At 37.5% G+C, this 27,470-nt stretch overlaps 1 protein-coding gene across 9 annotated transcripts in view; it reads left to right on the plus strand.

The window, feature by feature from the left end:
* tmod (tropomodulin) overlaps nt 1-16,565 on the plus strand; it is a 266,526-nt gene extending 249,961 nt beyond the window's left edge. For 4 of the 9 annotated variants that reach the window (XR_011900488.1, XR_011900492.1, XR_011900493.1 and 1 more), the window contains 2 exons: nt 3,109-3,286; nt 16,258-16,565. Coding sequence is in view for 2 of the 9 variants with exons in the window: in XM_072304042.1 (XP_072160143.1) it covers nt 16,258-16,325 (68 nt within the window). In the remaining 7 variants the exon portion in view is untranslated. Of the gene's footprint in view, nt 1-3,108; nt 3,287-5,331; nt 5,540-10,137; nt 10,196-16,257 lie in introns of those variants that run through there. The other 5 variants (XR_011900489.1, XR_011900491.1, XR_011900490.1 and 2 more) reach the window with 5 other exon arrangements.
* Nucleotides 16,566-27,470: the final 10,905 nt, after the last annotated feature.

Consider the following 27,470-nt stretch of genomic DNA (forward strand, 5'->3'; position numbering starts at 1 on the left):
ACTCTATAAACAGCAGAGTCAGGGAGAGATCAATTGTTTGATTAAGTTGGAAGAGGTCTTGTGAAAGAGTTTGAAAATCTGACGTACATCCAGCGATCATGAGGCAAACCATACAAAAAGTATTATCACCTCGATACAGGATCCAGGACGCCTTGGCACCCCGTCCTCTTCTCCCATGACTGGAAAATACTCCCCATATAACATGATTTTTCATGATCTTAAGAAATTTTTAAATCAAGGACTCCCCCATGAGAAATTTTTGGCTGTGAACCGCTTTCTCCTCCCCCCATGAAAAAATCCTAGCTACCCCATTGAAGACTAAGTAAAATGATAAATTGTTCTATTACCATTGTTAGTCACCTGTAAACTTTTTATGATGACAGTTTTAGTCAATTTCATTTGTGTATACCACTTGTTTTGAGACTCATGGGTTTTTTTCTATTTTACGATTGTTTCTCCCACCCTTTATTTAACATTTTTTAGTGTTCATTATTCTTTTTTATAGTCGTTCAGAGTAAAAACTAAGTCAGGAGATAAAAAAAATTTCATAGATGTTTAAATATCCTTGGATATTCAAACGCACCATTTTTTCTTGAATTTTTAAGGGTGGATTTCTTACCAATTCTTTCACAGAAAACTATGGCAACAACTCGAATTCACCTATTCTATATATTTGAGCATTTTCAATGAGCAGATGCCATCTTCAAATTTGCTCAGAGCATACCTTTACCAAAATTTGAGAGAAAAACTCATGGTTTTTCATTAGAACTGTCTCACTGTCAAAACATCTTTCCCCCTCTCTTCTGTACAGATAGGCGTGTCAGATCTTTTGCAAGGATTTGGTATTATACCAAGAGTCTTTTTTTCTACTCCAATTTTTCACGAACTGAATTTACTTCCTAAATATTTGCTTCACTCGTTGTCCTGAACAGTGTTCTCTTGCGCTCCTTTTTTTGTAACGTCACTTATAAGGTTTATATTTTATAATCAATTCAGCATTGATATTTGTGGCCCAAACAGCCTCAAAAAGTGGGTAAAAAGTGCTTCATTCCAAAAATGTTTCAAGTGCTTAATTTTTAGGTGCTCGAAAAGTGCTTAAATTTTACTTTTTACTTGTTGTCAACGTAAAATTCTCGTTGTTAAGAAATGATACAGCATCAGACATTAGGTAGATTGTTTCGAGAGATTGTGGAAGAAAGTCAAGGACTTTTCAAGGTTACACAAACCACAGGATCTGCTTTCAAAAAATTGCTGACTCTAACTCCGCGCCCTCCTAATGATGGAGGGAGGAAACAAAGTGGGGGAGTCAATTTACCACACTTTCCCAATTTGCTGCCGTTATAAACTCACTGTATTGATAAGCTTTGAACGTTATAAACGGATCGAAATTTCATAATTTAAAATCATGATACAGGGGAAAAAAGTGTGATTTTTTATTCTTGTGGCTGCATGAAGTACAATATCGGAACCTTCTTTTAAAGGAAATTATGACTGATTGATCTTTAAAACCTGTATCTCTGAACCATCTTTCAATCAGTTTATTCTCTTTCAAAGGCTCTGCATTTTACAACATAACTCTTAAAGGCACCCCTCACTTTCAAATATCTTTAAATGTTTCGTTTGTTTCTTTTGAAACGGCTTTTTTAAGTCTTGTCTCGGGGGTTAAAACACAGAGTCTTTTGCATTTTTTTTACTAATGCTGAACTGAAGAATAATGAAACTAGTTTTTTTTTTCCTTTTCCTTTAAGAGCAAAAAAAGAGAGCGCAGCAGAAGTCAGAATTACTCTAATTGAACGCTGTTGTCAGGTTTTTAGTTAATCCATTTGCAGAAGTATTAGCTGTCACAGCTTCTTCAAATTTCTAACCAATTCTTTTCCTTAATTACAGCCAATCTTCTCTTGATAGCTGAGGCCGTGGGGACCATCAAGTTTTGTGAATTTATCATCCGAGCATAAGAATTTGATGTTTTTATGTGTAAAATTTATAACTGAATTCTTTAATCCGTGATTCTGTCAACTAGGGGTTAATTGACGTTTCTCTTGTACAATTTTGAGACACAAGTTAGTGCCATCCATCTTGTACTAAATCATAAAAATACTCTAAAATGTTGAGATGAAAACAATGGACTAAGACAGAGAGCCATTCATGAAAGAAAGTAGCTTTAAAAAAAAAGTAATTTTTTACTGTCAAAGATGAATTGACATTAGTTCTGAAAGACTCAAAAGTTTCTAATCAGACCACAGCCATGATGAGCTGAAGTTTGCTGTCGAAAAGCTAGTGTCGAGGACAAGCAATTTAAAATTAGATTAGATTCACCATCCTCAGGGCTGAAAGTTGGTAGATAAGAAAGTAACCGTACACTCTCTTTTTGCACAAAAATGAACTGATTGGTTCGTAACTTATTTATTGGGTTTTGAAAGAGTGTTTACTCTTGAAATAGCTCGCATTAAAAATATGCCTTTGCACTCTAAAGTTTTCTTAATCAGGACTGGTTCTATCACCCTCAGTCAAATCTGCTTGCTACCGAACCAGAAGATATGTGTTTTTCCTCCTGTCGAGAAAGAACCCGTACTATCACCTCTTGTTAGTCACATTTATCCTTTGCTTAAAATTGTACTACTGTCTTGAGAAATATAGTGACAAAATGCTGCCAACTATGAGCGTATTCCCTTTAAAATTTCAACACACTTGATGCAAAAATCAGTTGCAAACCAGCTCTGCTAAATGTCGCGATGTGTCATAAACAATTTTTGCAAAGAACAAAAGAAAACAAGGCATTGATGGAGGAACTTTTGCAGTTGACTGCGACATCACCCAATCAGAGACCAGAGGTGATAAATCACTATTTTCATGTTAATCCTCTTGTCAGATGTAACCAGCAGTTTTAGCAGAGGTGGCAGAACTGTCCGTCAAAGCCTGATTTTATCAAATTTTCACACAAAACTTGATGTCGGCCCGAAAGCCTCTCGAGAAGTTAATGAACCTCGAGCGAAAAGAACTAATGAGACGATTGCTTTTTCTGTTTTTCCCCCTTACTCACTCACGACATCTCTCTGTCTCTCTAACCTGCACTTCCCCTCCTCCTCGCACCTGCCTCCTGAAACGCAGACTGTCGACTCAACCCTGACGCCAAAGCCAGATTTACGGTGATGATTGGTTGCGGGCCAATGGGAGCGATGGAGCTTCAGCATAAGCTCTCCATCCCTGCGCTCTAGCAACTTCACCCGCTGGGCGGGTCCGCGTGTAAAATTTTAAACTTACTGTAAATTTAAATTTTTGTGCATAAGTAAGTCTCTCTGGTTATTCTATGTCATGGTTTTTGTTTTAGTTTTCGGGTTGCCGCCGCATTTTTTGCCGCATTTCGACTCTTGATTTTCTTTTGGGTTTTTTGTTTTTGACGTTAGTGTTCCTGTTCTTACTGTACCCCCCTTTCCATGTTGTTCGGTTTTTACTCCGTTTCATGTTGGGTATTTGCTCGAATTGTTCTGCCTCTTTCTCTACCGAGACTTTTCGAGAGATTCTCTCAGGTTTAATGGTCTCCTTTTAGCTTATTTCTATCGTAACTAGTCATCTGCAAATTGCATAATTACTTTATCCTGGTTCAGTCCCACTCTATTGCGATTAAAGTAACTCAATTTTAAAACGTAGAGAATTTTCCTGAGTTAACTCGTGTTCTCAATCGCAATGTACAAAAATTTATGCGACAATGTTATTTTATCATAGGAAAACTGCATAGTTTACAAATTTTCTTGAAATTTGCAATGAATGACGGCCACTAAGGTCTGGAAAGATCTAACTAAAATCTTTGACTGAAGAAGTGCTTCAGTTCACTGTTGTTTGTGGGAAAAACGGATATGTTCACGGAAATTTTTATGTTGACATTGAAGTATTCATTCAATCTATTAAGCCAAGATCTTTGACGATCCTCCATTTCCACTTCTCGTCTCATCTATTTATTAAGGGGGATTTTCAAAAGTTCAAGTCTATTTACTGATTTGTTTTTATCATAATCTTGAAGGAAAATTGTGTTTTTCTTTTGAGTGTACGCTCAAGGGATCTGAAACCTGGGAAAATTTCCATGAAACACTGACTGTTGCATTAAATCTTCTTCGTCTTTTTAGATAGCTGTATTCTCACTTTAACGTTAGTGAAACAATTTCCAAAGAATCTTTTAATTAGTTCCTTTTTTTTTTTGTATTCTGCAAGTACCACAATTCTCAGAATTCTCAACTCAACCCTGAAGTCAACGCAAGAGAATGATCAGAGTCAAAAACAGCGTGAGGCTAACGTCTCTCAGAGACTTGGCAGCAAATTATTATCTTAAAAAGAATTCTTAGAATTCAGATTTATAGACGTTATCAAGCGACTGCTGATTCAACTTTTTTCTAAGTCAATTGGCACTTTCAACTCCTAAATTCCCTCATAAAATTCATCAAAGCATGGCCTAGTCAGTGACAATTCCTGATTGCCTTTTTAGGCAGACAGACTTACTCTGAACTTTGCGGCAAACTGATTAGAGCTAGTCAACTAACTAGTTCCCAGCTCGTATGGAGCTGGTGCAATGATAAAAAGAAGATTATTCTCTATTAATACGAAATTTTTGCGTTAATACGAAATTAGTTGATGTACTTTGATAGAAGTTGTTTTGTGCAGATGAAGATTTTAGGGTGTTTAGCATCAGGATTTCCCCGATTCTATCAGGATTTGAAGTCAATCAGGATTTAATCCCGATTTCATCAGGATCGGAGGGAAAATCGGTCGTAAAATCGGTTGTAAAATCAGAGTTTGAGAAAATCTTAGAGTTCTGCTTTCGCATACGCCTATGCAGAAATTTTAATTTTTCTCCGCAATAAATCAGGGTTTGATCAGGATTTTGGAAAAATTTTAAAATCAGGATTTAGCAGTCAAAAATAAGGATCACCCAAAATGAAAAAAAAAAAAAACTAGACACCCTGTTAATGTTCAGTCTTGCTGGAAAGAAGTACAAGTCATTCCCTGATTGTGTGCAGAATTATTTGAGGTTTTCGAAAGAAGTTGAATCAACAGAACCAGTAAATTTTCATCATATGTTTCTGTTTAATTTCTGTTCTTGCTTGGATTTTTGCGTTCAAAGTCTCGAGATTTTACATCCAAGTTTGAAAAGTGAAGGTCGATCAATGCCAATTTTACTCGACCATATCGTTTTTATGTCATGTTTTTTCTCCTTTTTTGTGTACCTTGTCTCCAAACAACTTGAAATTCAGTATGAAAGACTAATATTTATGTTTGTTTTCTCTTTTCTGCTCCCGTTCCCGTTCTCCTTCCTCTCTTACCTCTCTTTCTCGTTGACAGTAAGAAAAGACGCAACGCTCCGGCCGAAATTTAGGTTCTTTAACTTACACAACATTAAAAAGAATATTAAGAACCTCATCAAATAACTCGATACCTGCTCGAACGAACCTTTTTTCTACTTAATTTATTTTTGTAATTTAATCTTGGAACTGTTAAGTTTAAAACCTGTGCAACTGCAAGTATGCATCTCATCATTGTTTCCGTTAAGGTACTCAACATTTCTTTTGTTGATGTGGCTATCGTGCTTTCTGCGTCTGTGACTAACCTCTATGTACAGTGTTGCCTTGAGAATCTCCTGTAAATCGATTTATGAGGACTTGAAGGACAGTGCATGAAGAATACTTCTCCGTCATGATGTTTCAGGATCCCTATTCTACCATGCTAAGAAAAAACGCCTTATAAATCTTCAAGCGTTGCCAAATTTCCTTTGATAAAACAGGAATTCGCTGGTAAACCTATGAATATTTTCCTTCCGATCAAGATAATTTTGCTCACAATTTCACCGAAAGTTCCTGAAAATTTCAAGGAAAAATATTCAATACTTTCTTTAAAAATAAACATATTATCGAAGGAAATTTAGCAACTCTCGAATGTTCATATGGCTTTCTTCTTTAGCATGGCAGTGTTGACGATCTCTTATTTTATGATAAAACTATTGAAGCATGAAACTTGAGATTTTTGCTAAGGATAACGCTGAATATGAAGAATGGTCGATTAAATTTTCATCTCTCTGCAACTTTTTTTGTCCCTGTTGAAGAGCGAAAATGTAGAAAGAGATTCTGAGACTCTAACACTGAGATGTGTCCTTCTCGTCTTGAGCTTCAGTTTTAAAAAGTACAAAGAAACAAATATGAAATTTCAAGAAAGATTTGCGAATGGAAAAGAATTCGCCCTACGGTTTAGCTGTCGTCAAAAAACTTGTGTCCTTATGTGACGAGAAATAGAATTTCTGAAACTTGCCTGGATACCATAACTCTCTTCAGTCAGAGGCAACACTGTTTTTCCCTCGCATCTTTCTCTACATCCCCCTTTACACCTCACTCCCCGTAAGAATCCAGCCATTTTTTTTCTTAATCTCTTGGCTCTCACTATGTCCGTTACTTTTGATCAGACAAATTCATAAAATTTGACAACATCAAATCTAACTGAAAAATGGACCACTAGACAAGGTACGATATTATGCACCACAATAGATAGGGTAAGCCACAAGTCTCACCTTTGGCATCACCCCTGCAACCTTTAAACAAATTGAGGTAGAGATTTGAAATTTTGTGAGTTCCCAGGTCAAAGGGAACTACTTTTGGAACCTCCCCCCCTCCCCATTTAATGGGGCCACCCTGAAAAGGGGCAAGAATATGAGGGGGCACAGGGGTGGTGCGGGACCTTAAGATCACTCTGTATGTTCTCTTATCAACATTTTACGTAGAGTACGAAAGACACTTTAGAAGTTTCCAAATTCATCTCGATCAACAAGTTTGAAATTACTGTTCATAATGTGAACTGCGAACAGTTTTTTCGTACTCATAAGTTCTTAATGCGTCTAGCGTCTTCTGCTTGAAATTTTGATGGAAAAACATGTTGCTCAGTGCTTAATAGACCACTAGACAAGGTACGAATTCCAGCATTCTGATTCATGTTTCTGAACCAAATTTTCATGTAGAACAAGATGTGCACAACGAAAATTACCGATATTAACTCCTTACGAAGATATTTAATGATTCTTAATGCGTGAATTTAAACCACTCGCTTATGAAAACTCAATGCTCTACGTGATTCACATCGCGAGCTAAACGTGATCATTACAGTCTCTGCGATATAAAAATCTAGCAACCCCAATATAGACGCTTTGGCTCAGCTATAGCAAATTACTTATCGTTTGAACAACACATGGTGGGAAATGAACATTCCTCGATTGAGAAGCTTGCTGAAACCGTTGTAGTGCGTGATTTGACTCAAGTAGAGCTTTGAGTCTCCTGTGAGCGGGCAGTTCAAAATCCTCGTAACCAATGTGAAATAAAAACGTTAATATCTTCGTTAGGAGTTGATTTCATTAATTTTCATTGCGCGAATCGTGTTTTACGTGAAATTCTGGTTAAGGAACATGTATCAGAACGCTTAAATTTGTACCTTGTCTAGTGATCCATTGCTCACCCTGTTCGGTGGTCTTTCTTGAGAAATTTCTGAAAATGGGTTCATTCTGATGAAAATATGAATTTTTCTCCCTCTTTGCCCCTGTTCCACTTTTTGTTACCAAGATTTCACAACTTTACTTCATTCAGCTTTGCTATGGCTCCTTCGGCTCTTAGACTGTCGAAGAGTGAGTGTGTGACTAATCATTGATTTTAAGAAGGTATCTTCTCCTTGTTTTATTATTCCTCCTTTATCAGTTCAGCTTCCTGTGTGATTTATTATACCATCCTTATTTCTCTACCACATTTTGTAATTAGGAATTAAAATTTCCGGCTCATTTTAGAAACAACATTGTGCCATTCGTTTCCTCTCCATACAGGTGTTCTTATTTATGAGACAGAAATTTTACTGACTTTAAAAATAAGAAAATTCCTGAAGAAGCTCCACCATTTCAAACGTACCGATGTGTTCTTTTAGCCTTTCCTCTAACCAATGTAACAGGATCTGATTTTTCCCGACATTTTTTTCAATGTACTTTCCATCCCCCTCACCATTTCATCAGACAAGAAAATTGCCGTCCCTTGTTTTCGTATTCTTTGTGAAATAGTAATTTTAAAAGTCTTGTTTGATCTTTTTTTTCTCAGATACTAAGGGATAACTTGCTTTCTCAGCCATTCAAAAGAAAATAAATATCTCGTTAAAAATGGTCAGAATTTCATGACGCTACATATTGAGTCAATTTATATTCAGTTTACATTGAAATCATTGGAGTTTTACCTGCTCAGTTAAATAGAATTAGCCTCTAATCTATAAACTATAATGCTTGAATGGACCACTAGACAAGGTACGAATTTAAGCGATCTGATACATGTTTCTTAACCAGAATTTCACGTAGAAAACGATTCACACAACGAAAATTACGGAAACCAACTCCTAACGAAGATATTAACGTTTTTATTTCACATTGGTTACGAGGAATTTGAACTGCCCGCTCACAAGAAACTCAAAACTCTACGTGAGTCAAATCGCCCACTACAACGGTTTCAGCAAGCTTCTCAATCGAGCAATGTTCATTTTCCATCATGTGTTGTTCAAACTATTAGCAATTTACTATAACTGAGCCAAAGCGTCAAGATCGAGGTTGCCAGATTTTTATATCGCAGAGACTGTCATGATAACGTTTAGCGCGCGATGTGAATCACGTAGACCATTGAGTTTTCATGAGCGGGTGGTTTGAATTCACGCATTAAGAATCATTAAATATCTTTGTAAGGAGTTAATTTCGGTAATTTTTGTTGTGCGTATCGTATTCTACGTAAAATTTTGGTTAAGAAACATGTATCAGAATGCTGAAATTCGTACTTTATCTAGTGGTCCATTTTCTTGAAAAGAGATCTCGTCACATCAATTGTAAAATTCTGAGAAATTCTGCAAGTTACCTCTTAATCTGTTAACCAATTTCTTGTTTTCAGCGTGAACTAACTGTTTGATTTTTGAATGAGAAAAATTTCATTCCATCGTCTATTAATCGCATGAAATGTTTACCTTCTATTTTATAATTTGATGAATATTTGAACAAGACTCTCCTGCGTCGTTTAGCTTTACTCTGTCTGAACCCTCTATGTTCTCTCTCTTACCAACTCTGAAGAGAGAGTTAAATTTCATCAAACGTTTAAGAAGTAGTTTAATGTATGGATTTTTACCAAAACAACCTAAGTCATTTATTTCTTCATTCTGAAAATGAACTTTCAAAAAAAGAAAGAAAAAAAAAGAAGGAGAAAAAAGGAAAAAATCTCAAATTAATAGCTCCTTTCTGAATATACTGACTGAATATTCAAATGAAATTCTTCCTAAGTCAGTATTGATTCTCAAATAAAATAAAAAAGGCTGAAATTATTGATATCAGCTTTTGAATCAGCATGATGCCCTTTCAAAACTCCCCAAATTTTTGTTTTACCAATCTACTTTCCCAGCTTGCCGACACTGAATACATTTTGTTTAATTTAAGGTGATTTGTCCCAGGTTCTTGGCATGGTCAAACTGTTGTGTGATACATCATATTAATCAAGTCAATAATCTTAGTAGATTTTACCTTCCTAACCAGTACAAGAATGATGGCCAATGCATGAGTCTAAAGAATCATTCTCAACAAAAAAAAATGTCTAAATTTGGATTAATGAACGGAAGATTTGGCTATGAAAGAAACATTGTGTTCAATCCTGAGGCTGATCACTGTATCAAATGCAGCCTCTCTTTCGTAGCCAAATCCTGTTTACATTTCTTCCAATATTTCAATTTTCTTAGCTGATAATGATTCTTCAGACTCATATGCAGGGGCTATCATACTGTTTTTTGGGATATAAATTCAAAATCCACCGAACTTTTTTATTTACTTGATTCAATATATCCAGTGCCTGTCGGAGGCTGCCCCAGATAAATCACCTTAAGTACATGGAAAAAGAAGATTGAAATATTCTGCTAGAATAATGATAAAGAATTCTAAGAAGGAAATAGACACTTTTTTCCAAGTTCAGGCCCGCTTCTAAATGATAAGTATCGTAAAAGATTGTGGAATAACAAGAACTAAAAATGAAATTCAGTGTTGACAAAGGATGATAGTAATTCCCCGAATAATTGTGTTTATATGTGCACTCACATGTTCTGTTGTCTTTGCAGTACGGCTCAGTCGCGTGGGATCCTCCTCGTAACTTGTCGCCTCTCCTCAATTATATAGGTATATTTAACCAGAATTTTTTGCTTAGCAGCCTAGCTTCTCGCTTTTACGGTATTTTCAAGGTAGTCAGGTGTTACCAGGTCGGTTAGGTTACTTCACGCGAGCTTGATACTGATGTCACCCAGGATCCACCAGGATTTATTTTCATTTTGCGTAATTTTTAAATTCTGAATGAGATGCTGCATTCTCGAATAAATCCAAGTTCCGAGAAAAACAAAATTGAGAAACGCATGATGATCGTTTAAATATTTATCATCGGCCCTGATCACTTCCTGTCACTGGCAAAATCTTGAGATTAGTCAATGCAGAAGGGCCTTTTTAAATTGAACACTATTTTTGCAAAGGGTATCAAGCTCGACGAGGGAAGAGACTAACGCCTCCTTTGGTGTCGGGTTGCGTACAAGCAATTTTATGTCGATGTCGTGGATGTTTGAGTGTTGTAAAACAATTAATAAGATCAATGTTGCCTCCTTGTGTACGTGCTTTTATCATACGTTTTTTTTTGTCTTAATTTTTATTTATCTAAAGAATTACCATATTAATTTGTCTGCTGTGCATTTAAAAGCTATGATTTTTATTACCTTTTTTTTTCAATCGATGGGTTCATAACACGCAGTCCAGCTTCATCTTATTGATGAATTTAAAATACTTATTGCTCTTATCTTGCAAAGACCTCAGTTCTGTAATGTTGTAGTAATCAAAGAGAGGTATGAAGAGGGAGGAGATCGGAGAAGATTCCTACTTAAATAATTGTAGAAGAATCCCTACCTTTTCCAGTTAACTTTCTTTCTAAGTCCCAAAGTGAGGAGTAACTAGAGTGAAATTTAACTGCATTGCCAAATTCATCTTCCTTTTCACTTCAGATTCCGTCGGGCTAGACGGGTTTTCCCCGCCATGGTATACAGCAGTATGTGCAAAAGTTGTGAATTCCAACTTTAAATGGTCTTCTATGTATGGTCATGAGTTTTTCGTAGATCGCGTTTGTTATGCATGTCGTAAAAAAAGATGAATTTCAAATATTTGTGTGCATGGAGGAGGATTAATTTGACTGCACTTTGCAATTAGGAACTACGATTTCTGCCTCAGTTTAAAAACAACGTATGTTCCATCAGTTTCTTTAAGCACATTACTGTTTTTACAGATGAGCCAGAAATGTTCATTTCTAATTTCAAAATTAAGTTCGATTTGTAGGCTACTCGCCCGGTTTTCTTGAAAATTTGGAATTTTTTTTTTCCACATACTGCCATCATCCACCAGTATTAGGTAGGCTGAAAATGCTAGACAAAGCAATAGACAAAGAAGACGAAGTAAAAAGTTGAGAGATTCTAATAGTTGAAATGGGTGGTTGTTTTAGACTAAAGGGGAGAATCAAGGACTAACTATAGGGTCTCTTGTGAGTACTGTCAGTTAGTGCCTTGCCTTCTTTTTATATTGAATACACTCACTTCTAACGGTAGAATCCCTCAACTTCCCCTTTGTCTTCCTTGTTTATCGTTTTGTCAATCAGTTTCAATAATCAGAAAATTTCTAGAGAAAGTATTCATAACACTCCCTAAAAATGAACATTTTATCATGGGAAATTTGGCAACTCTCGAAGGTTTACACGGCGTTTTTCCCTAGCACGGTAGAACAGCTCCACCCTTTTAGAGCTAATAAATCTATGGTGAATTTAAAGTTGAATTCTGGCATTGCTGCTGCTGCCTGTATTCTTTCCTTGTTCCCCTCCCACAATAGATTCTGTTTATCCAGCGTGTATTGTACATTAGCCGTATTTGGTGTATGTGATTCACCTGTTCTCATAGGTGTTGCTTGCTATTTTGTGTCTAGAGCCTGTGCCAAATGTACGTGGAGGTAAAATTTGAACATGCCAATGATTCTGGTTTTTAGATTAGTATGTCTCCATGTTTTTTTTTGTGGTTTGGGTTATTGTAGTCACTACGGAGAGTATTTTTGCTCATTCCATTTTTTGTAAATACTCGTGGATTGGTCTTGTGTATATAACTCACTGATAAACCAACTAATGTTGCATGACTCTGAATTATAAAACGCTTGTCATTCCAAGGAAATTATTGTAAGTATGTCGAAATCCTGAATCGCCCAAGTCGCACTCATCTTTAATCATTCAGGTTTCAAGTACCCTTTCTCGATGTAGTCGTATTCCTATTACTTCTAATTGGACTGAGACTCAATGGATCAAAATGTAAAATTTGAATCAACTCAATCATAAAGCGACTCAAGGACAGTATTAAATATGAAGTACCTCAAACCTCTTCTCTTGTCAGAATTTAAAGCAAAGCACAAATAAAAACATTAAAAATGAACATCCGGATTCGGAGGTAATAAATATTTAGTATTTCGAAACGAACTTTTATGTTGTCTGAGAAATTTCAAGTGACTTTTATAATTATTAATATTGAATCCTATTGTTGTTAGTTCAGCACTAGATTTGGACTGCATTATGCGAAATAGAAGCACTACTTCAGGCTCACTTTTAAAAACGATGTTGGCACCATTTGTTTCCCCACACTGTAAGGTGCTTCCGTAGAATGATCTGAAAATAGTTGTTTCTAATCTAATGCAGAATGTAGTCTAGTTACCAAGCATAGGAAAAGGCTAATTTCCCAATTATTAGCAAAATTTGGAAATTTTTTATGTGCCCATCTTTTTTTACAAAAAATTATCATGTGACAAGGCGTGAATGATCGACTATCGATACTTCCCCATTTGAAGCTATGGTAAAGGATCGATTATTAAGGTGTCCGCTGCCAACACCCTGTTTATCGATCCTTTTCCATAGGTTTTAATGGCAAATCAATCGATATATCGCAAAGTACGCCACGCCGCTGATCATGTAGTAACATACACGCCATAACGTACTGTCCACTGGTCCACTGCAGAGTCACCGAAGAATACAACACCTCATTTTTATGTTGATCTGTTTGTATATTATCTTTTCACCAACCCTGTGTCCATTTTCTTGAGGCGCTTTGATCTTGATTCGGGTTGAATTCTCTCATAAATTGACTCCCCCTATTTATCATTGCATTCCTTCCTCACATTATTCGCTCATTTCAGCTGGTCCGGTCCCTCTCTACCAACAATATCGCTCCCATTTTCATGGATTTATTTTTCATTTTTTACTTATTCATTTCTGCTCCTAATTCTTTATTTTTTTCAGCTTCTAATCATGTACTATTGTTTTATCATTGCCACTGTCCTGATATGATTTTGTATTTTTTTCTTTTGATTATTGGAATTGAGAGCTTGTATGAAATGGCTTTCTTGAAAATGCATTTGTGAGGATAATATTGTTGTTTCAGTATTATTTCAACTCACATTGCGTATTCACTTCACACCGTTCCTCAGATTATCAGTAGGTTGAAGGAGAGTGAACTCGGTGGGAATTTTAAAAATCGGCAATCTCAGAAAGTAAATGAACAAAATGGATGAACCTCAATATTAGCTAAATGCGTATCTCGATTGGTATGTTTCAAAATCAGTGCTGTTTTGTCTTTGTAAAGAGAGAAATTATGAAGGTTCTCATTCACAATTTTTATAAAAATTGATGGGTAAATGCGTAACTCAATTGCAATGTTTTAAAATCTTTAATTATTTTTTATTTTCTTCAAAGAGAACTAATCAAAATTATTTCCTTATAATCCTGTATGATCTCTTTAGGATAAATGAAGACAATTCACAGATTATTTTAAAAGAAACTGTTGCTTCCTAATCCTCTAAAATAATAAAACACTAAGGGAGATTGACAACGTTGCAATCTGAGCTGTACTTTTTTTCTTTTTTTTTTACTTTAACCATCCATCTATCGTCCAGTACAAAGAAAATGTAGTAGAAGTTCGAATAAATAATCTTTTCTTTTAATAACATCAAATGTAACAATAAATCTGCAATATTGACGCAAATCGAGATACTTGTTTAGCGACTCTCACCATTGATATATTTCAGAAGCAAATCACACTTTTTTGTATGGATTTGAATTATCAAAATCTTTTGATTTTATTTTATTCCCGAAATTTAGAAGTGTCCAGCAGGATTTGATATCAAGACAGAAAGTAGCCAAACACTCCCTCATGTAAATAAGAAATTTTGTTGTCGCGGTTTTTTTTTTTTTAAAAAAGAAGGGGGAAAAAGCTGCTTTCACTCAGTTGGGCCTAGGAGCTTAAAATAGCTATTCACCCTTTCTCAATCTTCATTTGGATAAGTTAGTGAAAGAGTCTCAGCTACATTTTTGTGTTTCAAAATCTCATCTCCTACTTTAAATTTTTGGAAGGAAACCAACCAAAATTTTTGCTTCAACTTTTTTGGTAATGACCTTTGTATGGGCAAGGCAATTGCATCAATTTTCAAGTCTGGATGTTGTTTGGTTTCTTTTCATTAAATTGAAGATTATGTTTTGATCACTGTAATGCAGGTGTGACTATCTTGCTTAACTCAATCCATCACAGTATCTCCAATCAAAATCTCAGGGTTCATTTAGGGCATGTATCATTGCGTAACCTGCCTGCTCCGAAACAGTAGTGTTTGAAATATAACTGTCTTTACATTCGTAGGTAATTTTGTCTGGTCCGCAGTAGTGCACACATTTCAAAATAACACCACATTCAGTGGGAGTTTGAAATCGTATGCAGGCATCAGAAATGATTTCTTTTTCCTTTCAACTTTCTTCACAGAAAGTAATCGGCACTTTGAAGCTATGCTATCTAATACAAGATCATCCGTTCGCAGAGCACTAACAATACAGGGTAGTAACTCTCAGCTGGGTGACTGATGTTACTGGGTAGCATGTGTTTTAAAATCTAGTAATGAAGCTAGCTAATCAATCACTTAATATTGGTTGGAAAACTGATTGCACTCTGTGAATATTTTAATAATTGGTTGTAGTATTATCATGTATCATTTTTCCTTTTACTTTTCATTTTGACTGTACTTTTTTTAGAATTGATTGTTTTATCTTGGAGAAAACCCAGGCGTTTGGTTTATCTTGTATACATTGAATATTTTAAAGGGAGAATTAGAATCGCTCTAGTAAGTTGGTAGGAGTGTGCTTGCTACTACCCCTTTGTTGGTCTTAATCATTTACCAATTTTTGTTGGTGTCATGAAGATATTCCCTTAGGTAGGCGGTCATGTTAAAGTATAAAGCAAGATAACTATGACAAGAAAAACCTAATTTTAGGGAAATTATTTTTCGCAATCAACTCACATTTTCACTTGATAGGAGAGTTCTAAAAAAGTGAGGGAAAAGCTAAGAAAATCTATTTTTTTTTGACAACCTAATGCCAGTTTGACAAACTTTCTCTGTGCTCTTCGGAATACCATTCGTCAGCCTTCATTTGGTAGAAAATAAATTTTTGTGATCAGATGTATATTATTTTGGGTCATTTTTGACAGTTTTCCTCTTCAGTAATCGTATTCGATCAGGGTGATCCCCTCCGAATCGATAAGACATTTGGGACCAATGAAGGAGAAGTGCAAGAAATGTAATCGAACAATATGATTCTTTTGAAATGAGGACGGTCAAAGTGCAAAACCACGTATCTCCATTGCGATGTTTCAAAATTCTGCTCTTATTCTATTTTTTCAAAAAAAGAAGACACCGTTTTTATAGCTTGGAATTTATACAGAATAATGTGCTGACAGAAAAGAAAAATCATGGAAAAATTGAGAAATTACGTTGCCTAGTTTTCCAAAGGAAAAATAATGTATGACAGAAAGTCTGCAACATTGCAAATGGAGGTGTGTGGTTTTGCACTTTGACCATCGATAGTACCATCGGCAGTGATAATATTAAAATTGAAAACACATTGTAAACTAAAGGAACAAGATCAGTGATGAAACTTATCAATGAGTATTGGCGATTCCAATATCAAGGCATCCTGCCTTGTCTAGGGTCGATCGTTTACAGTGGATTTAAGGAGAGAAAAAAATGTTATCAACCCATAATAATGCCGATTATCAAGAGATTTATCCTCTTTCTATCGGGAAATTTTTCATGCTCGAAATCTCCCGGTATTAATCCTCTGGTTTTTTCGTCATCTTTTCTAGGTCGCTTGCGACGCATGGGACACTTCTCTCGCACTTACACTGCTGGATGGATCACTTCCCGACGCTGAATTCCAGTTTTCTTTTCTACTTTTTACGCAATTGCCGCTTCATGAATCAAGTTTATCATATTATTGTCCACGTTTCATTTCGATGTCTACCTATAATTATTCAAAGTCAGCTATACATTAAAGGGCCCCTACGCCCTGACTAAGGCTTTTCGTTGTAAGTGCAATCAAGTATAATTTATTGTAAATATTTGTAATATTCAATTTTTGAGAACAATAAAATGCATAAACATTTTGTAACAATTATAATTTATTTTCGTCAAGTTTCCTGTCTTTCTGGTGAAGTTGATAGAATTTTTACGTTTTACTCTATACCATGGAAAAGTTGCAGAAATAAGCAAATGGCATTAACCAGAACTGCCTTTATTTCTTTGAATGCTGCTCATTTCGCTTTCATGTTTTACTTTTTTCCAAGAAATGACGGACCAATCTACTTTGAAATTTCTACAACCTAAAACTTCTTCATCTAGACTAAGGTCTACTGTAATGAAATTCCGTAAACAAATAACTACTTGTCAGCAAGACTATAATTGATTTTCCTCATACGCCCTTTTTCACCAAAGGTGAAATCTATGAGAGCAGCCATCAAAGTAATTTCATAACGCAGTCTCATCCATGGTCAGTTCAAGAATGGATGCTCCGTTATTATCTACAACAGCATTTCTTAAACAGTGCATCTTGCCTGTTCTTTTAACTCATGATGATACAGTATACCTACCTCAGATTATCCGAACTCTGGTCTATCCGAACTGATTTTTGGGAGGACAATTTTTTTTCTTTACGCGTTTTCACTTAGCCGTCAGAACAAGACTATTTTCACAACCCCTTTCAACGTTCCACTTGTTTGTTTTTCCAACACAGACGTACTCGGATTTCCCACGTTACACCTGGCGGTTGCTCTATCTCTCAGCGGACTCCTTTCGCCTTAAAGTTAATGAATATTAATGGCCTCCGGATTATCCAAAATTTTCGTTATCCGAACCGGCCGACCGCAACATTAGTTCGGATAAACCGAGGTCTAGTGTACTTTTAATTTTGAATGAATCTCACCCAGAGATAGAATAAATTCGAAGTGGAAGTCAGTGCTGCGTACTGGTTGACCTGACTTCGATCTTCAAATCCGTCCAAAAGGTTCTCCTTCATTTTTTTCTCACTCCCACTCTCCACGAAAAAAAAACGTTGGGGGCTATCCCCTAAAATTGTGGCACTACCCCAATTTGTTGGATGATATACAGGCATTTCCATTATACTGTGGTAGTACCACAATATATGGGTCAGTAACCTAATTTATTGGGGTACTACCACAATTAATTGGAAATGCCTATATAACCCAACAACCCCATTCTCTTTTTTTTTCTGTATCTCTCCCCTCTTTAAAAAAAAAAAATACCCCCTAGATATTGGAAACTTTGAATTCTGAATTTCTTTTCACACAATTCGATAAGTCTCTTTCTTCAAAAAAATCGGTCTCTAGAAACTTGGATCATTCTTCCAAAAAAAAAGGTCACAAAATATTCAAAGAATTTCAGAAGGTTCGTTGATTCACGAATGACGTTTCCAATGCTCAATTGCTCATGCTGGGCGTTGGATGATGTTCTCCCAGTAAGGTGTAAAGTCTCCGAATACGTACTTCAAATAAATTTTTTTAAATTATAAGGGTTCGAAAAAATGAATGATCATTCAAGTAAGTATTCCTTTGTAACCACCAGTCCTTTTCTTTAAATGTCCCAGTTTAATTTTTGTTGCCATCTTGAAGTTTTGTGACGTCAGGCGGGTACCACTTTTGCCAGGCGACTACTGAATCTGTAGCGCGCATTTCAAATCTTTGCCCGCTCTCATCAAGATGAGGATGCGAATATTATTGCAAATTTAAACAAAATCTGTTAATAGGTAGTAAATTAAGGCTGAGACTCATTAAAGTTGCGCTGACCACTGAGCGCTTCTCTGATACCTACGTATTAGAGCTTTCCCGCTTGTTTGTATTCGTGTGAAAACACTCCAGGTCCGATGTATCAGTCGAGGTTCTTCGCCAAAGGGGCTGCCATGGTACATTGCCAATGCACCACTTTTCTCACCTCATCGGGAGAAAATATGTCTGAGAAATTACCAAGGAAAAAAACCCTAAGAGCTCCCAGAAGCCGCCTGTAAATTGAATTTTCAGGGATTAGGGAGATCTGTGACTATTTTTCTTCGTCGTTTATGTTTCTTGTACGGGAAAGGTGAATAAAATAATATTCATAAAATTAAAAAAATATTCTTCGATTCCTAAAGAAAATTGCATTCGTGACCTGATCTAAATTATTTGAGAATTCCGAGAGAAAACATTCATAATTCTCCTAAAAAATAACACATCATCGGCAAAAATTTTGCAACCCTCGAATGTTTACACGGCGTTTTTTCTTGGGACGGCAGCACAGGGTACAACTCGTTTTTTGGCTCGGTAAAAAGTTTGCAACGGACGTATTGATTGAGCTCGACGTTGAAAATTCAGTGAAACTCCTTCAATGGAATACTAGACAAGGTACGAATTTAAGCATTCTGATACATGAACTTTAACCAGAATTTCACGTAAAACACGATTCGCGCAACGAAAATTACTGGAACCAACTCCTAACGGAGATATTAACATTTTTATTTCACATTGGTTAAGAGGAATTTGAACTGCCCGCTCACAAGAAACTCAAAGCTCTACAAGAGTCAAATCGCGCACTACAACGGTTTCAGCAAGCTTCTCAATCGAGCAATGTTCATTTACCACCATGTGTTGTTCCAACTATAAGCAATTTGCTATAGCTGAGCCAAAGTGTCATCAAGATTGAGGTTGCCAGATTTTTATAACGCAGAGACTGTCACGATAAACGTTTAGCGCGATGTGTATCACGTGGAGCATTGAGTTTTCATGAGCGGGTGGTTTGAATTCACGCATCAAGAATTATTGAATACCTTCGTAAGGAGTTGATTTTGGTAATTTTCGTTGTGCGCATCGTGTTCTACGTGAAATTTTGGTTAAGAAGCATGTATCAGAATGCTGAAATTCGTACCTTGTCTAGTGGTCCATTTTGGACAGATGCAGCATGCACATCCGTTAGGTTCGAATAGTAAGCGATATCTTTGCCTCCTATCCGTTTGCCAGATCTTGCTCCTCTCATTCTAGATGGTTAAAGAGAGGAAAAGCGTCTCTCTGATTGCGATGTTGCAAGCCTTCACTCTGGTTTATTATTACAGTGATGATCTAACCGAAATTGTTTCTTCAAGTGTTTTGTACCTAAATCTCTTGCATGCATTGAAAAAATTCAGGGAGTGCGTTTCAAACTTCTTTGATGAGCCATTTTAAGAGAAAATATTCATAACTCTCCTCAAGAAAAAACTTGTTATCGGAGGAAATTTTGCAACTCTCGAAGGCGGTAAGTTCCTCAACACAGCATTGTAGTTCTTGGTTTTGCCATGATTCGTCCAATTGTCCCGGAATCTTGGCATGGTCAAATTAATAAGAGACGTATCATATCGATCAAGTAGAAATGTTTGGTAGATTTGGAATTCTTCGGTCAAAGGACGATTTTAAATGTTTTAAATGCTGACATTTGTCTGTTAACCCGAACTCAAGTCCGTTATTGAGTTAGGGCTACCTACATCAAAAGTCGGTTCAGCCAAGCTGCATATGCCATCATCTCATTTTCATTTATTATTTGCATCACTTTTTAAAAGAACTCACATGCCATCATCTCATTTTCATTTATTATTTGCATCACTTTTTAAAAGAACTCACTGTGCGAGTTTGAGCTAAAAAGAACTATAAGTACAAATGAATCAATTTAGAAAGAATTATATGCGTAGGACTTTTGCGCTGTATATAGTGTTTCTTTATTTTATTTATTTGAAGATAGTTCCTCTCTGCATGAAGGTGTCCTATTAAATTGTGAAAAAAAAAACCTTCATTCTTTTCAGAGAATTCTGCTGGAGAAAATTTCAAACCTCAATCTTGAAAAAAACAAGAGACCAGAAGGAGGAGAGGATTGATTAATGATGATACTTATTTTCACTTCAACTGGTTTTATTAAAATTAGTACCACAAAATTAGAGTCATAAAAATAGAGAGTGCTATGAACTTTGAAAAATAATGAAAAGGCAGAAGGACAAAAATACATTCTCCTGAGTAGAAAGGATGGTTAGCGCTGCTAAATACAATTAAACGAATTTTTAGAAAACAAATTACAAATCACAAAATTCAGTACAGATCACAACATTTGGATCGCATTAAGTAAAGTAGTCATACTCACACTGAGAGTTTTGAGTAATGCTTTGAAATGAGTTTCGAAAATTTTGAAAAGTCATGTCCGATAATGGCGCAAGACTGGGATTTTGAAAACAATGTAAGCCCTCATACGGGCGAATCTTATAAACAATAAACAATAAACATATTGGTTCCCTTCTGCTGAATGAAATTCACATTTCATTAACTTTTAGGGACGTAATCTTTATTTGATCTTTTTTCGTTGATTTGGGTCTAATAATCCTTTGGGTTCATTAAGAGCTTATCTATGACAAAATCTTTTTATTATTTTTGATACTTCTTTCTAATGACAAAAACAAAAATCCGTTCAACCATGAAAGAAAAAGACTCAGAAGACGCACAGGTGAAAATGCCAAGTGGCAATGGGTGGAAGGAAAAGACAACCCTACTGCGGCGGTTATGACAACCGCTCCAACCAATGTGAAATCTCTCTCTTAACTCTTGTCCATTGTGTTTGAACAGTAGAATTTTCTCGGACCACCCTTCTACATGATTGAACACACTGAACACGAGAGAAACCACATACATCCATTGAGATGTTTCGAACTTTCCACTTGTAATTTGTTTTTTCAAAGAGAAACAAGCCAACCTTCTGTTAAAGATATACGTAAACTCTTGAATTTATCAGGAATGAGAATTATTGTTACTCAATTACGTCTTCTCATTTCTCAACAGGGGTACTGGAGGGCGCTTAGCCACTTTGAGCTAAGTGAGGCCATGGCAAAAGCGGAGCCAACCGCTCCGATTTTTCAAATTTCAGTCCTACTCTGTATGTATAATGGAGAAGAGTACAGAAAAAATTTTAGTTAGTCTCCTTCTCTTGAGAGGTAATAAGTATCTCTAAGATTACAAATACTTCATACACAAGAATGGAGTTCCTTGGTTGTTTATCAGGTCATCATCTCTTGTGTAGAATATTATTATAAGAGTCTGTGTACTTGTCATGTAACTACCACACAACACTCACTTGTCGAGAGGTTTACATCCACTTGCATTGAGACACATGAAAATAGAAGCATTTATCTCAGTCCACCGGGGTCTTTAAAATTTTAATTGACGAATTTCTTTTTTTTGGGGGGGGGGGGGGACAAGTAACGAATTTGTATTTGATGCTGCAAGAATCAAAACTGGAAACTCAATCAACTGTCTAAGAATACGGCATTCATTTGAATTTTTCATATATTAAGACGCTGTAACATCCGTTGGCGCGATTATTAAGAAATCGACTACTTATCAATGAGAAAATGATGTCAGTATTTTAAGTATGAATTCTTATTGCTTACTCCTTTACAATAAATTGAAAGATCACGTAACATATCAGACAATGAAATTGAAATAGTAGCAGGTTTTGATCTCTGCCACTTCATTTATCTGGTGTCATGAACTGTAAAAAGCTCTTGAACTTGCCATACGAGTCCTTCATAATTGTTGGCAGAACAGAGTGATCTTAAGTGGGAACTTCACTAGATCAGAAACCATAACCATAACCACAACCACCATAACCATAAGGACCATAAGGACAACATGCACGCTCCTCCGCAACTCCTGCAATCTCTGTTACGTCAGAGATTCTGGATAATGGCATCAAGAGGATTGACTCGATCAGTGTTTCAGTCATGTATTTATTGCTTTAAGGTACAACCTAGAAACAAAACTCCTTTAATGGGTGATTTACCAGCTGAAAGAGTTCAGCAGAGTCCCCCATTCCACAGAACGGCATTGGACTTTTGTGGCCATTTCAATGTAAAATTGCATCAGCTTCGATATGCGATTATTTCTCCAGTCTATGTCTGTGTCTTTGTGTGCATGAGCACCAAGGCAATTCATCTAGAAATGATCTCAAAATTGAGTACCGATGCTTTCGTCGCTGCGTTACAGCGCTTCGTCAGTAGACGAGGCAAACCGGCATATATTTATTGTGATAATGCTAACAATTTCCAGGGAGCGGCAAATAGATTTTTAAAATTAATTACGTCAGAGGACCCAAATTTAATATTGTTTTCTCACAATAACAGAGTGGAATTTCGCTTCAATGTACCATTAGGGCCCCATTTGGGGGGTCTGTACGAAGCTGCAGTAAAAAGTTTTAAACTACACCTGAAACGGGTGATGGGTGATAGTGTATTAACTCAAGAGGAGTTTCAAACGTTGACAGCCCGTATTGAGGCTATTCTAAATTCACGTCCTCTCACTCCACTCTCCTCTGACCCACGTGATTATCAGGTTCTCCCCCCTGGCCATTTCTTAATTGGTCGGCCATTAGTAGCGTTACCAGAAAGGCAATATGACACGGAAAGTCCACCATTTCTGCATAGGTGGAATTTGGTGGAGTTGTATGCCCAACAATTTTGGCAACATTGGCCCCTTGAGTACCTTCATACACTCCAACCACGAGGGAAGTGGTTGGAACAAGCCGGGAATCTGGAGGAGGGAACATTGGTTCTTCTCCATGATCCTCAAAGCCCCCCTTAAAATGGACTCGAGGCCGAGTCTTACTTACATTTCCAGGGAAAGATAACAACACGAGAGTAGTAGAAGTCAAAACTCCCGACGGAGTGTACAAAAGACCGGTGGTAAATTTGTATGCTCTGCCATTGGGTAGTTCTCAATAGTTAATTTAGCCTTCTCGTAACAAATGAAATCTACTCTATGTTCAAGATGAGCAATAACGAGAAGTCAGTATCTACTCACCCATCTCCCATATCGACCAGTGTGTCTTCCCCTCCCTCCGCTCCATCGACCAGTGTGTCTTCCTCTCCCTCCGCTCCATCGACCAGTGTGTCTTCCCCTCCCTCCGCTCCATCGACCAGTGTGTTCTCCCTTTCCTTGAGGAACATAAGGTGTCTCCCACAAATTCCGCCCCTCACCGTTTGGATCTCTCCTCCAATTTCCTCTTACAAGCAACATTGCAATTCGATCAATGGTTCTACGGGAACCAGGTTGCGGTTATCTCACATCTCCAAAGGGAGAAAGATAAGGAGACTTCAAACAAACAGTTGTGATTGTTGCTCTATCCTTTACGTGTATCCCGTTCCCTTCCCTAACCCCCTTTTTTTCTGTGTTCACAGTGACTGAGCGACAGAACTCCAAGAAACCGCCATTGCGGACCACTATTACAAAAATTTTTGAAAACAACAAATGCGACATACTCGACCATCCTCTGCGGCCACCGTTTGTAAAGTAAGCAAATGGACATTATATCTGCGGCTCATGTCGTCAACAGCTGACAAATGACGCATGCCCCTATTGCAGAGTGCCATTAACAACGGTAATCAGGGATCGTATTTTGGATGACATTTTTTATGCTGTCCATCCGACATTTGGTTCGGATGACCCAGAGCCTCCATTAGGCCGGGGGGCCAACCGGTCCTTGAATGCAACCTCCGCTGGACCCTCAAGACTGCCAAGGGGCAGGGGGTATCTCCTCTCCCAGTTGGGAGTGCTAGACTCTTCCCCACTACTACCAGGACGGAGCTCATTAAATTCCAAAAAGTCCAAAATAAGGGCCACCCTAATATACAGATCACTCTGATAAAATAGGAATAATTTTACCATTCAATTAGTTTCATCATTTCAGGTGCCATACATCCAGTGCTACGTACAACGAACTACTTTCGTCAGAGGATGTGGAAAGATGGCTGATTATACCTGGGCCTAAAAGGGCGGCTATAAGGATGAAATCATACAGTTATCTCACGCCCAGTATGAAAAAATCCACAAAAGAAGGACATACAGATTGACTGGAGATCGACTTTTACTGATGGAGCGAGAAGATGTTGAGTACACAGGCCACTTCAGCGATGCTGGAACTCTCAATTCGCAGGGTGACTGCTCTGGATCTTCTTACTCCTTTAACGGTTACGAATACGACAACGCTGTTGCTGAGGTTCATCTCAAGGTCAGAATTTCATCCTGAACTGGCCAATATGTTAAAGAAACAGGAAAAATATCTTTGGAAAATGGATTTGCGTCAACATATATATCAGGATCGAAGACCTTAAATCAATGACGGGCTAAGTGCCAAAACAATGAAAATCGAGTTAGACCTCGAATAGTGTGCTATGTACCAAGGACAGCACCTGAACTGGTCAATATGTGAAAGAAACAGGAAAAATATCTTTGGAAAATGGATTTGCATCAACATATACATCAGGATTGAAGACCTTAAATCAATAACGAGCTAAGTGCCAAAAAAATGAAAATCGAGTTAGACCTCGAATAGCATGCTATGTACCAAGGACAGCAACCCGTGAAGCTTGGTCAAACACACCCTGCTGACCGGAAAGCCAAAACTGATCTAGAATTTCATCACCTGAAGGCTCAAAAAGCAAGAACTAAAATGATGAGGATATTGTAGCTTCTCAGCTGCCTACAAGTGATACGAACGTGTGGTCGATCAATCTGGAACAGGTTTTTTTTTCTTCCGAGCTTGACCCATGGTGGGATGGATTATTTGCGACAGCTGTCAAATTATAACCTCTGTGTCCATGTTGGGGACATTAACAAGGGGTGTATGTTCTTGTGGCATGAAGGATTGAGTGGTCGTGGAAGCAACAAAATAGCTTCGTGCCTCTTGAAAGCACTTAGTGCATCTGAGTATCAGATAAAAGGAAACTCACAATCTGGTCGGATAACTGCAGCGGTCGAAATATATCATTTTTAAAAAATATTTTCCAACTATTTTAAAAAAATTTAAATCATCTCCCATATCGACCAGTGTGTCTTCCCCTCCCTCCGCTCCATCGACCAGTGTGTCTTCCTCTCCCTCCGCTCCATCGACCAGTGTGTCTTCCCCCCTCCGCTCCATCGACCAGTGTGTTCTCCCCTCCCTTCCTTGAGGAACATAAGGTGTCTCCCACAAATTCCGCCCCTCACCGTTTGGATCTCTCCTCCAATTTCCTCTTACAAGCAACATTGCAATTCGATCAATGGTTCTACGGGAACCAGGTTGCGGTTATCTCACATCTCCAAAGGGAGAAAGATAAGGAGACTTCAAACAAACAGTTGTGATTGTTGCTCTATCCTTTACGTGTATCCCGTTCCCTTCCCTAACCCCCTTTTTTTCTGTGTTCACAGTGACTGAGCGACAGAACTCCAAGAAACCGCCATTGCGGACCACTATTACAAAAATTTTTGAAAACAACAAATGCGACATACTCGACCATCCTCTGCGGCCACCGTTTGTAAAGTAAGCAAATGGACATTATATCTGCGGCTCATGTCGTCAACAGCTGACAAATGACGCATGCCCCTATTGCAGAGTGCCATTAACAACGGTAATCAGGGATCGTATTTTGGATGACATTTTTTATGCTGTCCATCCGACATTTGGTTCGGATGACCCAGAGCCTCCATTAGGCCGGGGGGCCAACCGGTCCTTGAATGCAACCTCCGCTGGACCCTCAAGACTGCCAAGGGGCAGGGGGTATCTCCTCTCCCAGTTGGGAGTGCTAGACTCTTCCCCACTACTACCAGGACGGAGGAGGCAATTAGATTCCAGACCTGTCGAGCCGGGGTTTAATGTAGAAAGGAATCTCCAATCTCCAAATCCGAATCTCCAAAGGACCATTGGGAGAAGTTTAATTGAAGCAGCGTTCGAAGAATCGCTTTGGGACACCTTGGATGTTGACGATGCCGGAAATATTTTTGCACGAGTCCCTGTGCGTAGATGTTAGTAATGGTTCGGGACCCCTGCCTCCGGGGCTCGGGCTGTCTCAGCTGCGTCAGTAGGGCGGGTCATCCTACTCGTCTTGATCCCTTCGGAGTTCAAGGCGGGCCGGGATGTTCCCGCCATTAAGACTTATCAGCTGGGACGGTCTGGGCCACGGTGGAAGGGGTTACCATGGAACTGTATGAATAGATTTGGTCTTAGATCTTACAGTCAAAGTTGCAGAAAAAAAAGTTTCGTTCTGTCATAAGACCCTTTCTTGTAAACCCTTATTTTCTAAAAGAAAAACAAAAGAACCTTCATCCCTTCTATGAAGTGAGTTTTTTATTATTGGTATTATTCAATGTTCAGTCTGTTATAAACAATATTGTTTGATGATCCTAAACGTTTATCCTTTTAGAGAAGAAAATTTTTCCCATCCCGACTTTCCATTTCTGGGCGATACAGTTCGTGCGCCGCCCTCCGATTTTTGTTGAGATTATTAAATTAACATAGTCGCATCTATCTTTAAATTATACTTTCACTCAATTCTTAGTTGTCATATCCTGTTCCAGGATTTGCTGCCCTGGCATATTGGCCCTAGCGCTGCCTCGGCTAACCGTTAAACAAAGTTTTCTTTTTTTAGAAATTACAATGCACAATTTTTAAACTTATAAGTTACAATTTTTTCATTTAAGTTGTGTAATAATTTGTATAACATTGTAATTGTTGTAGATGCATTATTAACAGATTAATGAACAGATTTAGTATTAAGACTTAATTTCATACTTTTAGGCTACACGTGGCAACCCATCTTCTGCTGATAGATTAAGAGCAGATTTGTCGGATTTGAAAATTCTATTAATGCTGTCTTCAATCTAATCCAACCTTTGAATGAAGCCAGTATGCAGAGTGCCTTGTGCGGAGCTTTACAGGCTGAGGCATTAAAAGGTAAGGGAATTTCTTTTGTAAATGTAGGAGGTCGGGTGAAAAACGTCCCTAGAAAACAAAGCAAATCTGAGAACCACAAAAGGTCCGAATTAACAACGTCAATATATGACTGTTTATACGTCGTGAGAAACGACCAGCAACCAGAAGATACTGCTTCAATACTGGAGCTGAAATATCGAAAAGAATCGTCGAGGCTAGCATTGACTCAAATACTAGATCGTCAATATTATAAAACATTCGACCAAGATTTACAAAAAAG

Source organism: Bemisia tabaci, chromosome 9 (assembly GCF_918797505.1).
Source record: "Bemisia tabaci chromosome 9, PGI_BMITA_v3".
Lineage (NCBI taxonomy): Eukaryota > Metazoa > Arthropoda > Insecta > Hemiptera > Aleyrodidae > Bemisia > Bemisia tabaci.